Below are 15,585 nucleotides of genomic sequence, written 5' to 3'. Positions count from 1 at the left end.
GACAGTAAGTTGTCCTAAATGTCAGTTCACCCACAGGATAGGGCAGTCTCTGAAATCAGAAAGCCTGGCTTCAGATTCTCTTTGACAGTTTTAGGGTTAATATCCTTCATAAGCTACATAACTGGACTGACTTGCGTTTGTGTTCATAAGTTAGCTGTGATCATAGCACCCATTTGAAAGTTGAATAAAAGAATGATATAAAAACGTTGGTCTGGATCTCTGATTTGGGCCATGGTTTATAAAGCAGCCTTCCATTACAATACCATTTCTATAGGGCTCCAACCTCCAAGAGTGGACGGCTGTATTTAGTGTTAGATTGTTCCCTACTTAGTAGAGGAAATATTACTCAATAGACGAGATTATTTTCAGAGCTAAAGGCTTGAATGAATCAAAAGTATAATTAAAAATAAAACTTCAAGTGATGGATACATTTTCGTTACAGCCTATGTCCCAGCCTATTTCTCAGCAACTGTAATCAAAATTTTCCCTATGATATTGTCTCTAATAACTGAATAATATTGTCTATAATAACTGAATAATATTGTCTATAATAACTGAAAGTGAAACAGTATAAGTAATTACAGTTGACCTAATCCTGTTACCTCTCTCTGTCTCTCTGTCTCTGTCTCTCTGTCTCTGTCTCTCTTTCTCTCTCTTTTGATGTATTTTCCCTCTATTTTTAGTCAAACCTCTCTTTTATTCTGGCATCCATTATGGGTATCTATTGGGTCTCAATTCTTTTTCTTAACCTCTAAAACAGTGAGTATCAGTATCATGGAATATCAGGGATAAAACACTTGGGTCCTAAGCATCCGAACAACATGAACAATTTTCTTTTCCAAGAGAGGAAATTACCTCTCAAGGAACCAAGTTCAAAGGTTGGGATCGCAACTTCTGTTCGAGACAGCAACATCATCACCTTCATTTTATGTGCAAAGCTTTTCTGCGTACCCAGTTGGTGTCACTGAAACTGGCTCACTCTTTCCTTTGCAGGATCCTCCGGCACCTACTTCCCTACTGCTAGATTGACAACTAATCTGTTAAAAATCAGCAAAAGTGTGCCAGGCGGTGGTGGCTCACACCTTTAATCCCAGCACTTGGGAGGCAGAGGCAGGTGGATTTCTGAGTTTGAGGCCAGCCTGGTCTACAAAGTGAGTTCCAGGACAGCCAGGACTACACAGAGAAACCCTGTCTCGAAAAACAAAACAAAACAAAAATCAGCAAAAGTTAAAACACTTAACTGTAAAGAATATGACACCTACACATTTGTGATTGAATAGCCCATACATTCAATATGTAGCACAAAAAGATTTCAACACAGAATAGTGGGGAGCATCTTTTGGCTTCTCTTCATCCATTAAAAATCCACATCTCCAATTTGGTACTGCTGTTGAAAGATTCGAAAGGATTATAGAAAGCTCAATTAGTTTGGGACTTCCTATTGTTTTTCTATCAGTTTGAGCTCTTTCCAATCCCAGAGGTCATTTTAATCCTATTTACTCTTGAAAATAAAATTACTGTGCATTCTCAATGCAAAGTAATTGTTTAGTTTAATTATACAAGTGATTTAGTCCATTTCATTTTGTTAATACAGTCTGTTGCTTGGCGTAAGAGAGAATGCAAGCTTACAGTCTAGTCCGCGAGGTCTATAATCACTGGCTGAATAATTAGAATTATTTAAAGTACTGTGTTGAGTGTAACAAGAAAACAAATGAGAGCACCATGGCTTTAGGCTCTCCATTGTGGTCTTGGGAGCACTGTTGCCATACATGGTCACAATATCCTTTTCTCTAAAGCCATGTATCTTAGTAATAGGCCATGTGCATTTATCATCAAGGAGAAATTCCATGGCTTTTTCAATTAACTCGTTGATCAGGTCACTTTGCTCTTTACTGTCTCATAGCCATTGGTTTTGTCAATAGTGCTTGGACTATATTCTGTTGATTAGTGATTTCGTTTCTTTTATATACACTTGTCTTTCTTCTAAGTCTCAGATGCAAGGTTTTTTTTTTTTTTTTTTTTTTTTTTTTTTTTTTTTTAATATATATATTAGGCCTCTGGTCACAAATCTCTAGCAGAGAGAAACCATTTGCTTTAACTTTTGGCTCTTCAAAGTCGCCATGTAGATATGAGCGTTGCATCTCCATTGTATTAAAGTATTCACAGGGCATGAACGGAACAGAGTGACTTGAAATATGGTTAGTTTATTAGAGAAATTGTTGGTGCCAAACATTTGTACAACTTTTAGAATTCTGCTTTTGAGAAGGAAACTTTTGGTACGAAAGACTTAGCTGCCATAATAGCTCTCAGTGCTTTTTAGGCTGTCATTCACATAAAATGAAACAAAACAACTTCAAAAGGCGGATCCTGGTATAACTTCTCATGTCAAAACACTATCACTTATAACTCATTCTGAGTTTTCCTGAAAAAATGTCAATTATATGCTGAGAGTTCATTTGGTAGAATTTGGATAAAAAGTTCACTTTCCACTTAGCTTCCTATATAGTCTATGTCTTAAGTTCATTAAAATGTTTCATATTCGGGGGTTTGTGTCTAGCTTCTTTCTCTCTATCTCTTCCTCTTTGCTTATCATTTCCCTGTGTCTTCCCCCTCTCCCATCTCTGTAGTTTCCAGTTTTTTGTAGCGTATATTCAGAGAATATTCAGATTAATGTTTTCTTAGGATGTTTTACATGGTTAATGACCTGTGACTATGTTGTCTTAAGAGAATCCTATTGTTCAACATGTTGAGCAGCTGAACGGGAAGGAGATGGGTTTTAACTGTAGAGAGATTTGGACTTTGCATCTTTCAAGTGGAGGCACTAACACTCCAGCACCATTCAGCTCCTTTTGCCACCCGCTTGCCTGTTTGCAGTTCTGGACATTTTCTTATGACTGATTCCATTGGCAATGTTGAGAATCTGTATGTCAGTCCTAATCGATCATGATTACATAATATATAATTGGATTAAGTATTAGTCTCTATAATCCCCTAAAGAATGTACTTATTTCCTTAAGATAAAGTAAAGGCAAATGTAGATTTGAGATACAATAAAACATTTACTCAGGAAGTTAAGTAGCCAATAAGATAGGAGACATAATACACTTTTGGCTGTATATCAGTACAAGAAATTTATAAAATTTATGAATAGGAAACTAGAGATGTCCATTTCTCATTTCACTACAGGAGGTTAACTTTTACTTCTTATTTTTCTGCTTTGTACAGCATCCACATTATGTACTGTGGTTTCTACCTTCAATTTGCCAGGCATTACTCTATACACTACAAAGGGCAGCATCCAGTTCAGCTACATTAAATAGGTAATATATTTTGTTTAAAGTTTCAATTAAACATAGGACAGCAAGATATATAGTCCCGTTGGGGAGTCCGAACACTTGAATGTCAATACGTGTCTGCTTAAGGATCTTGCTTAGGTCTCAATATCACTTGCTTTCCTGGAAATATGATAGGAGACAGTTGATTATATTTCATTGCTATTAAAACCACACAAGCCCACCTGTTACATTAACTCATACTTTTGCCAGTTTTGTGGTAAAGGAAAGGAATGAAGCTTGATTTGTTTTTATTTTATAATCAAAGTATAAGGAAATGAACACACTCAAATTAATATGTATTAATATCCTTCATAGTCTCTGATTCTCTAAAAGTTACAATGCATTGTTTCAAAAAAAAAAAAAAAAACCCAAAACAAAAATAAAGACATTTTTCTGATGTGACAATAGAAGTAAATGAGAAAAATGCATATTTTAAAATCTTTTTCAGGGTAATAGCCATGGGGAAAATCTTGTCCCCAGTGGTAAAAGTACATTGGGCTGTATTTTATAAATCAAATAGCTATTTTAACTGTAAAATTCATTACATTTTCAAGATATGGCATGCTAAAGTATGCAGAGTTTGATGTAACTTTTCTAAGTAGACATAGTTTATGGAAGAAGTTTGTTTCCCATGAAAGAATACCATCTTGAAAAGTCAGGTCAAAGAAATAAGAGGGTATAGTGTTGCATGTATTTAGAAGCGGCAACTCCAAAGGCAGAAATATGGGGTACCTTTCTTCACCTGTAAGTCTGTTAAAAGTACAGTAAGTCAAAAGAGGACCATAAAATACTTTTAAAATTTAAAAGAAGCTTTAGAGATACATGTCTCATGTATTTTCCTGAACAAGTAATATTTATTTTGTTATAGAATATTTTATTTGTAATATAAATCACATTTATATTAATGACTACAATATAGAAGAAATTTACAATTCACCCCATTGAAATTGACTACTAGAGGATACGATTCTACAACAACCCTCAACTCATTTTTATAATTTAACATGTTGGCAACCACCGACTGTCTGGATAAAATGCTGTACATTTTATTTGCACATTTTGTTTTCTTTATTCATGTCAATGGTCTCTATCCATGTATATAAAATTAGAACCCAAAGCCAAAATCTCTGGGAGAGTTAAATGAGATTTTTATGTACAAAACAACTTTTTTCAACCTATTTTGAACAAACCTATTTTGAACAACCTATTTTGAAGACCACACATAAATGCACACACATCAGTGCATTAATAATGCATTTTATTTTAACCTTAATTTTTTTTTACTACCATCGAGGCCCGTGTGTTTTGAAGTCTTCATAGGAGAGGTTGAGCAGACTTCAGATGGATGGTCTTTCTGACTTTCTAACATCCATCTGACCAGTCATATTTCTGTATGGCTGTCCTGTCTTCGCCAAACTTAAGCATAAAGTTAACTTCCTATAGGTCTATGGCTTTTCCTTCAGAAGCTTCCTACTCACACACAACTACTTCATCATGTTCACTTGCTCATTTTCTTGAAACTATTTTAGCCCTGTTTCTTAGTTGATATTACATGCATTATTTCGTCTCATGCTAGTACATATTTTCTTCCCCCCTTTTCTGATCTTTTTTTGTTTTAAAACACTAGTTTATGCCTCTTTACATGTTTTTCTTTTCTTTTCTTTTCTGTTCCAGTATTTCATTTCCAGTATTTCAGTAGTACATAATTCTGAAGGAGACTTTATGCTGAAGAGAGGAATTTTCACCTTACTCAATATATATAAGACACACACACATGTACACATACATACACACACACATATACACACACACACAGCCTAATTTTTGAAGATTCTGAGCATTGACTATGATTGTTTCAAATCCAGTAGGATTGATTAGTTTTGTGATTTATTTTCTTGAAATTAGAAAGGAAATTGATTAACTTAAGAAACTTCGAGAGCTCTGGCTGTAAGGAGAGACATAGTGACACAGGCTCTTGGCTTCCTTCCAACTTCAATTTTGACAGCACATCACATGTTTTCTGTATTTAACCTCACACTACAAATTAGAACCCTTTCAAGGTTTTTCTGAAGTTTAACCATGTCTTGCTGATTAGGTAAACCTGATGTAACACATACCCAGTACCACCCCAATCTTCCACACACCCCTCTATGTTTTCTTTGATGAAGAGCTATATTTCAGGATTTAAGAATTCTCTTAAATTTAATACTGCAAGGTCCATGTTTAACCTATTCCTAAGACCTCTCAGTCTAAAACCTGGAAACGTTTGATTTTGTTTCTAAGTGTTTTATTACAATTCCAACTGTTAAATGTGTTGTCCGAGAGTAAGGAGTCTCACTTGGAGTCGTGTGAACTTTTCTTTCCTTCTTGATCCAATAACCATTGAGTGTTTCCATTCAGAGCTATAGTATGTGGGGCAACTACACTATGGTTTTCGTTTGGTTGGTTTTGCTTTTTTGTTTTGTGTTGTTGAATAAGATTGGGAAAAGATTCAGATGTAAATAGTCACACACACACACACACACACACACACACACACACACACACACACACCCCAAACCCAGAAAAAAAGAGTAACAGCTTGTGGCATAAATACATTGAATATAATAACCAGATCCTGTAGCCTATTTAAGCACACATGGTACACAAAGCTTCATCTAGGTAAAAAACTCACATACATCAAATAAAATGGAAAATAAATCCCTGAAAATTAAAATCACAAGTTAGGCTTATCACGTAATTCATATTATTAATGTTATATAATTATATTTTATTATAAATTCTTAATAAAAGTAATTTTTTGGCATTTTTCCTGCTCTGACACACTTAGCAAAAAAAAAACAATCCCAAATTAATACATAACATGGTCAGCAGAGTCCTTTGGAATAGGAAATAGAATTGAGCAAGCCGGAGGGGTCAAGGACACCAAAAGGAGGCCCACCTGGTCAACTAACTTCAGATTATAGGGGCTTACAGAGCCTGGGCCACCATCCATGAGGGAGCTGGTCCTAGACCCCTACACATTTTTAGAAAATGTGCAGTTTGGTCTTCATGTGGATCCCCTAACAAGTGGAGCAAGGACTGTGTAGGTCTCTGTTCCCTGCATTGGATCCCCTTCCTCTAACTGGACTTCCTGTTAGGCCTCAATGGGAGAGGATATGCCTAATTCCTGCTGGGGTAAGATTCCCCAGGGTGGGGTGTACCCAAGGTAAGCTCTTTGTCTCTGAGGAGAAGGGGAGGGGTAATGGTAGAAGGGATTTGTATGAGTGGGACTGGGAAAAGAGGAGGGAAGGGTCTGCAAGTCTGTGATTGAGATGTAAGGTGACTATAAAAATTAAAATTAGAATTAAAGAAAACTTAAAACGGCTTATAAAGCAAAACAAATAGTAAATACATAAATAAATAAAAAAAATTACAAATGACATTAAATGTCTGCAAAAAGCACCAGTAGAACATTTCCGATCGTGTGAGTGGTACACACATCATCTTTCAAGCTTGACTGAAATATTAAAAATATAAAAACTTCCAAAGTCAATGGCCAGAAGAAAGAAAGTTCAGTGAGTTCAATAAAGAAAGAAATAGAGATAGGTGGTCAGAAACAAGCTGGCTAACTTGTATTCTCTAGGACTATAAATTTTAACCTACAATAACAGAAAAAAATGTTTATGGTACCCAAGAGAAAATAAGCAACAAGGACTATTTTTCCTTCTCATTGTTCAAAAAAAAAAAAAAAATGACATAATGGTGATTCTTTCATAAGATTAAGAATTTCTCTGTGATGATATAGTGACGGAGTTCATCACCCTGATTTATTCATGATTTACTCACAGAAAAAAAAAAAAAGGAGGGGGGATTTGGATGTCCCTAGGCCAGCTTCAGGTCTAGATAAATCAGTTTCAGGTGTAGACCAAATAATGCCACTACTCCTAACATGCTCCTTATTTAAACAAACCAGGCAAAGGCTGCTCAATTGGGTTATTAATGATGTCATAGTCTAGAGCTCACTGATTCTTGTGTTTGAAACTATTTGGGACTGGGACTGCCTGCTTATAGATAAGGATTGGAAGAACTCTGGACAGGTTCTGGCTGATTTTATACAACTCTTCTGGTCATCTTTAACAAAAGTCATTTCCTTTTATTCAACACCAGTATGTGTTTGCTGTGGGTCTCTGCATCTGCCTCCAACAGCTGCTGGATGAAGCCGCTCAGGAGACAGTTATGCTAGGTTTCTGTCTGCAAGCATAGCAGAGAATTATCAGTAGCATCATGGGTTGGCTCTCTCACATGGGATGGGTCTTATGTTGGGCAGTCGTTGGTTAGCCACTCCCTCAGTCTCGGCTTTATCTTTATCTCTTCCCATCTTGTAGGCAAGACAGATTTGGGGTTGAAGGTTTTGTGGGTACATTGATGTCCCCTTTCCTCCTCTAGAAGTCCTGCCTGGCTACAGGAAGTGGCCACTTGCATGTCTATACCCCTCCCCCCCATAAGAATCTCGGCTAGGATCACACCCTTAGACTCCTTGTATTCTTTCTCGTCCCACGTCTCCACCTTTTCACCAGAGATGCATCCCCCCCCCACTCCCACCGGCTTCCATTCTCACCCTGACCCTCTCCTGTCCTCCTGTCTCCATACCTGATCACCATCCTGTGTTCCCTTCTTAGCCTCCTCTCCTACCCAGTTCTCTATCTCCATCCACTTCCGATGATTATTCACTTTCCTCTCCATAGTGACATTAAAGCATCCTCCCGTGGGAACTCCTTGTTACCCAATTTCTTTGAGTCTGTGGATTGTAGCATGATTGTCCTATACTTTATGGCCAATGTCCACTTATAAGTATAAGTGAGTTCATAACACATGTGTCTTTCTGGCTCCAGGTTACCTCCCTCAGGATGATATTCCAAAGTTCCATCCATTTGCCTGCAAAATTCATGATGTCTTTGTTTTTAATAGCTGAATAGTGTTCCATTGTACAGATGTACCACATTTTTTTTTATCCATTCTTCAGATGTTGAGAGACATCTAGGCTGTTTCCAGTTTCTCATTATTATAAATAAAGCTGCTTTGTGGGATGTTGGAGCATCTTTTGGGTATATGCTCAAGAGTGGTATAGCTGGGTCTTGAGGTAGAGCTATTCCCACTTTTCTGAGAAACCACTAAATTGATGTCCAAAGTGGCTGTACAAGATTTCACTCCCACCAGCAATGGAGGAGTGTTCCTCTTGCTCTACATTCATTGCCAACATGTGCTGACACTTGAGTTTTTGATATTAGCCATTCTGACAGGTGTAAGATGAACTCTTAGGATTATTTTGATTTGCATTTCTCTGATGATTAAGGAAGTCAAACTTTTTTTAAGTGCTTCTTGGCCACTCAAGATTCCTTTGTTAAGAATTTCCTGTTTAGCTCTGAACTCCATTTTTAAGTGGATTATTTGGATTGTTTTAAGAGCTTTATAAATGTTGGATATTAGCCCTCTTTAGGATATAGGGTTGGTGAAGATCCTTTCCCATTCTGTAGGCTGCCATTTTGTTCTTTTGACAATGTTCTTGGCCTTACAGAAGCTTTTCAGTTTCATGAGGTTCCATTTCTTAATTGTGGATCATAGATTCTGAGCTCCATTGTTGTTCTGCTTAGGAAGTTGTCTCCTGTACCAGTGAGTTCAAGGCTATTCCCCACTTTCTATTCTATTAGATTTAGTGTATCTTGTTTTATATTGAGGTTTTTGATCCACTTGGACTTGAGCTTTGTGCAAGGTGATAAATATGGACCTATTTGCGTTCTTCTACATGAAGATTTCCAGTTAGACCAGCACCATTTATTGAAGATGCTTCATTTTTTTTCATTGTATGGTTTTGGCTTCTTTGTCAAAATTCAAGTGTCCATAGGTGTGTTGGTTTATTTCTGGGTCTTCAGTTTCATTCTCCAGCTTGAGATCAGGAATGGTGTTACCTCCAGAAATTCTTTTCTTGTTCATAATTTTTATTCAATTTGTGTAAAGTGGTGTAGTTGAAAGAGTGAAGAAAAATATTTTACTAGTTATCATTTTTTATGTCTGTGTTTGTATGTGCTTGCGAGTGCATGAGCACGCACATGTGCACATACACATACACACACACAAACACACACACATATATCAGGACACACATATCCTATGGAGCTTGAGTTATACGCAGTTATGAACCACCCAACATTAGTACTGGGCACTGACATTTCTTCCTATAGAAGAGCAGTAAGAACTATCAATTTCTAAGTCTTCTCTCCAGCCCAAACCAGAGAAAACTTACATTTTCCTCTGAGGGTGGCACTACTTAATATTTTTTAAACCTGGAACATATTGATTTAAGTCTGAGTCACGGTCACTTTTGTAAAACAAGATTAGTGTTAGTTTTGGTGTAAGACTAGTGTAAGGGTACAAAGCTAAGATATTAATAGAAAGCCAATAAATAGTAAATGCTATATGACTGACAGCTTTATGAAATAAAAACAATGGCTCTTGAGCTATTCAGTCTTCAAACTAATATTGTTTTTAAAATATTTATTTATTTTATTATTTTGTGTTGTGCAGGTGTTTAGCCTGCATCAATGTCTATATAGCTTGCTCTTGTAGTGGATCCCCTGGGACTGGTGTTTACAGCAAGTTGTTAGCCACCATTTGGGTGATTGGGCTTCAACCCAGGGCCTTTACAAGATCAGCAAGTCTTCTTAAGGTGTAAGCCATCTTTTCTATCCCAATCTATGATTATTTATTGTCCTGTACAAGTCTTTCATCACCTATGAGGCTTCCTGTCCCCCCATTTGCATTGGGAACTGTAAAACTCTGACAGTACCTATTCCAGTAATATAGCAAGTACTCGCTTGTTGCATTTCTTTACGGACTTGTCATTTGAACACATCTAATTTATCCACCATCATTTTCTTGCAATTCAGAGTTTTGTTTTGATTTGGTTTTTAACGTATTTTGCAGACGCTGTATATATGAGCCTGTGTGTGTATGTTTGAATTTTCTGTACTAGGCCAAGTGCACCTAAGGTGCCAATATTTCTCTCTTAAGAATTAAATAACCTTTGTGTATGAGGAAGCATTTTTTAAGGTCAGCCATGGTTTATTATTACTCGTTATTTTAATTCAACAGATGAGCCTAAGGCAAGGAAATCAACCTGCTGGCCAGTGTATCACAGGTAGATAATAATTTCCCATGAACAAGAGAGTATAGTTTTCTCCTGAGTTTGGTTATTCTAGCTGTTGTAGGCAATGTGTTGAGGGCAAGTAGTTCTAGGTTTAACTTGTAACTTCCCCAGTTTTGCATTTATTTTACTTAACTTAACTACTATGCTTTTCAGTCATTTTAATCTGTAATGTATAGTAGTGATATCCATGGAAAATATTTTCTATCTGTGATACCTTAGCCGGCACACCCACCATGAGCAGTTGGTTATGTTAAGAATCCATGATGATGCTAAATTAGAAAAAAAAATTGCATGCTCAGATGCATAGAATAAGAAGACTGGGTACTGTAAGTCATGCAATTGACAACTTGCTACCATAATACAGAGTAGAGTGAGTATTGTCATCATGTGACAATATTCAGTGCAATGGTTATGTAAGTTTTTCTGACTTATAAAGAACTGTAATACATATAGGCTACTTGATCAGTTTTCTTACACATAGCATGGTCATATGATACATCTCATTTATGTCTCTCTAGCATTTCCCTATGGCTCAAGCCTTTGTAAATTAACGGTACTCACAAATTCTTAGTTGAGAAAATAGCCACACACTTTTAGTACTTACCAAATTAGGGTGTTATTTCAAAATATGTTTTGTTAATATTTCTAATAAGGAAATAACAGGTAACATTTTCTAATTTTTTTTTTTTACTTGTGAACAAGTTCAACATAATTTATATGATTTAAATCTCAAAACACTCAGAAATTGGGATTCTTGAACATGTTTCTATAAGACCTATTCTCCCTAAGGTTAATATTTTAATTAACAAAAACAGATGCCCTTACAAATGCAGTGGTTGTATAGATGTGAAAAGCTGAGGTAGAATTTCAGCTTGATTGCAAATGTAGTGTAAGCCCATCTTCCTTCTGGTTTCATGACTCTTTTCTACAGATAAATGTTCCGGCGTAATTTATCATTAATTACATTCATATTTTCATTAATTTAGGCTCCTTGTATTATGCTGGTTATTTTTTCACTAGAAGATTTTTTTTTCACTAGAAGATGTCATTATTCTAAGAAAAATGGCGATTTACTTTATTTGAAAGTAAGCATACGGGGTAAGGGAAAAAAAGCAAGTAACAGAAACAAAATAAAATAAAAAAAAAAACCCTGTTTAAACGTGTCCATGTGTAGATGTATATTTGTAGATATATTAAAATAAAACCAAGTAGATGATTGTCAGGCTGCATGGCCAAGACCTGGCATCCCAGACCTTGGGATGAATTTGACCCAGAGCTGAGTGAATTTGAGTGCCAGTCCAGATAGACTACATAGAGACAGCCTTTCTCAAACTTAAAAAAAAAAAAAAAAAAAAAGATAATTATTCAGAAGCTGAGGAAACTGAAAAGAATTTCTTTATCCCCTACCACTACCACTAAAGACATCCCTGCGTCTTCCAATCCAGGCTCCAGGGCTGTTGTCACTCTTTCCGGTGTCTTAGCCTTAACCATGTGACTTAATCTAGTCAATCTCAAATGATAGCATGTTAAAGAGCCTCATGGTTCAAAAACCTCAAACATGTCCAAACTATCACTTTCATGATAGTTGAGTTTAAAGACTGTTGTTAAAACTGGAAACAAATAGATAGGTTTGGGTAAATACATATACAGTTTTCACATTTTGCATTATCACTCAACACCAGTATTTTTCACTAACCAACCACCTAAAGGGCACTCGAAGGTCAAGAGACAATTCAATTTATGAGACCTATTTGTCTTGATAGCAGTGTGTGAAAAAAACCAACCAAACAACCAAAATGAAAGAATATGTTCATTTGTTTTTTTAAAGGGAGTGAATACTTCACTTGAATTAAAGATACATAACCAATGTGGGTAGCATATTTAGGAGAGCCACTGGCTGTGGAATGGAAATGCCATCATGATTATGACTAGTTGTAAAAATCTGCCTAGCAATAAAGTAAGTTACTAGTCTCGCCTGGTCTCTGAAACTGGACAGCATCTACATGTGCCATGACAATTAAAGTTAAATTACTTAACTTAATTATATGTTATCTCAAAGTGTAATTTTTCTACCAACTGAACATCCTTCTGCATGCTAGCGTGAAGGAGATAGGGATGATAATAAGAAGTCTACTAATATACTTTTGGATTTATTTCCCAGACTTTTACTTCTTCTGCTTGATTGTTAGTTAGCTATAAGTTTTAGTAGACAAAAAATAAAAGCTAATGGCCAAAAAGCCCAGGATTTGTTTTACATGTGCAAAAACTGGCATCACGTGTTAACTGTCATATTTTAGTTGATTTTTTTTCCCCAAATGACACTTGTAAATTAAAATGTCGCTGCATAGATTTTGTTGAAAGACATTCTTGTTACAGTTCAGGATAACGTATAATTCATAATCATTCTGTCTCAGCCTGCTCAATGCTGAGATTGTGATGATATTCCACTATTCCTGACTTAGCAATAGTAAGTCCAAAAACATTTTAACTGTTTCACTTACTCCTTTAAAAAAAAGATTTATTTATATGAGTACACTGTTGCTCTCTTCAGACACACCAGAAGAAGGCATCAGATCACATTATAGATAGTTGTGAGCCACCATGTGGTTACTGGGAATTGAACTCAGGGTCTTTAGAAGAGCAGTCAGTGCTTTGAAGCACTGAACCATCTCTCCAGTCCTATACAGACATTAGATGGTGGGATAGTCTTCCTTCCTTTGTCCCCACATAAGGCTAGCCGCATAGTTATTCTCCAAATATATTTCTAAAGAATAAATGAATTTAAATAAAAACTGTTAAGTGATTGAAATGAACAAGTTACCTCCAAAACCTGAATGGTGACAAATGATCTATGCTTGGGAATCAAATTTCATGTTTAAAAATCAAAGCTATACTACATAACTCCTCTCTCTCTCTCTCTCTCTCTATATATATATATATATATATATATATATATATATATATATATTATAATTATATATTATATAGAAAATATATAATCAATTATTTTAGTGTACAAACGGATTTCTGAGGACAACTTGTGAGAACTGGTTCTCTCCTATGGATCCAGGGATCCAACTCAGTGTGCCAATCTTTATATCAGGTGTCTTTACCTGTTAAGTCAGTTAAACACACCTCTACCCTTATTTTTCAAGACAAGGTGTCTACTGAAACTGAAGATCTACCATTCACCAGTGCTGATTGTTTCCAGGGTTCCGGGCTTGCCCAGCCAGACCTGTGTTTGAATACATGGGTGCTGGGGATTTGAACTCAGTTACTCTTGATTGCTTGGCCAGCACTGATCCATCTTCCTAGTGTATCATGTGATGTCTTAGCCCATGTATACACTTCACACTGCTTAAATCATGTCAGGTATATCTCCCTTATGACTTCTGGTTCTCTCCTGATGAAATTCCCAGCTCTTCTGGATTTGGGGGATATTTCCTGTCATTGTCTTTCTGTGCATTGACACATGATATATCGTAGCATCCATGTGACATTAATGGTTCTCTTCCCAGGCGAAGCATACATGAGACTGAGTAAGCTTCCTGAAGCTGAACACTGGTACATGGAATCATTGAGATCCAAGACAGACCACATCCCTGCTCATCTCACCTATGGGAAGCTGCTCGCCTTAACAGTAAGTACTCACATTTCTCATTCTTCAGAAAATTTTTACCCCATATGTCCTGGGGATAGCTGCAGTGTGAAGCACTGATTCATTCTGTACTAGTGAATTCAGTTAATGAATGGTAATTATCCTGTTAGAGACCTAAAAAGACAATGTAGAAAAACTAAAACTTTTGGGGCTAGCCTGTAAGATGTGAGATGTGACGATGTTGGAGGTGTCAATTAGACAAATATAAATGGAGAACCTCAAGGAGGACCTGGGCATCTGGCCTCGTGCAAGGCTGAGTTAAAAGTTATGTAGAAGAGTAATAACTTTCGTTGTATGACTGTAGGCATCAGGCTTGCCTTTATGTAAGCAAATGCTAGGAACCAGGCACCTTCCTCTAAGGCACGATCAGAGTTTTTCACTACTGAGGCAGATGAGTAAGAAAAGCCCAGGGCAAAGGTGTGGCTCACACAGCTGAAGATGACGTGACGGGAACCCAGTGCTTTGCTTCACATGTGTGTTGAGTGGGTCTCCCAGAGGTGCACATCCTTAAAGCTTGACCTTTCATATGGTCATGATAATAATTGATGACCTTGTCAGAAAGAGGCTGAATGTTAGGGATTTAGCCAGGGTACCATCACCTCCACAGATGGTTAATGCTCAACTCTGGAGCGAAGTCTTCCGAAAATCAACAAGGCCCCTAGTTGTCCCCTGCTATGTATGTTGTCTTGTGATCTCTCGCTCTGGGTCATGTTTCCCCTGTGATGCCATCTCCCCTGCTGTGATGTACCCAGAAGACCCTTACCTGAGCAGAGTAGGAACTGGCACCATGCTTTTAAACACACCAGAATTGTGAGATTCAAAATGTTTTTCTTTTCCTTGTAAGTATTCAGCTTCAAGTAGTTTGTTTGCTCAACAGACAGTGGCAATGGACATCAGACAATGAGGATGGATTAATCTACAGTTTTTCTGATTATTATTATTATTATTATTATTATTATTAATTATTATTATCAATAGTAGTAGTAGCAGTAGTAGTAGTAATATTCTTTCATCATCTTTACAGTCCACTTGTTATCCCCCTCCCAGTCTGCCCTCTGACTGCTTCACATTCCACACCTCCTCCCCATCTCTAAGAGGATGTTCCTATAGTGCCCCCAACCCCACTCAGCCTCCCCACTCCCTGGGGCCTAAAATCTTAACAGTGTTACGTGCATCTTCTCTCACTGAGGCCAGAACAGGCAGTCCTCTGTGGTATATGTGTTGGGGGCCTCATATCAGCTCCTGTATGCTGCCTGGTTGGTGGCTCACTGTCTGAGAGATATTAGGGTTCCAGGTTAGCTGAGACTGCTGGTCTTCCTACAGGGTTGACCTCCTTCTCAGCTTCTTCAAGCTTTTCCCTAATTTAACCACAGGGTTCCAGGCTTCTGTCTACTGGTTGGGTGTAA

General features: G+C 37.0%; 1 protein-coding gene across 3 annotated transcripts in view; it reads left to right on the top strand.

The window, feature by feature from the left end:
• Tmtc2 (transmembrane O-mannosyltransferase targeting cadherins 2) overlaps positions 1-15,585 on the top strand; it is a 381,379-nt gene that overhangs the window by 250,468 nt on the left and 115,326 nt on the right. For all 3 annotated transcript variants that reach the window (XM_076920115.1, XM_076920113.1, XM_076920114.1), the window contains one exon: positions 14,040-14,161. In XM_076920115.1, the coding sequence (XP_076776230.1) occupies positions 14,040-14,161 (122 nt within the window). The remainder of the gene's footprint in view (positions 1-14,039; positions 14,162-15,585) is intronic.

The sequence above is a fragment of the Arvicanthis niloticus genome, chromosome 22, assembly GCF_011762505.2.
Source record: "Arvicanthis niloticus isolate mArvNil1 chromosome 22, mArvNil1.pat.X, whole genome shotgun sequence".
NCBI lineage: Eukaryota > Metazoa > Chordata > Mammalia > Rodentia > Muridae > Arvicanthis > Arvicanthis niloticus.
Note: the sequence above shows the minus strand (reverse complement) of the source record. Positions and strands in the feature narration are given on the sequence as shown.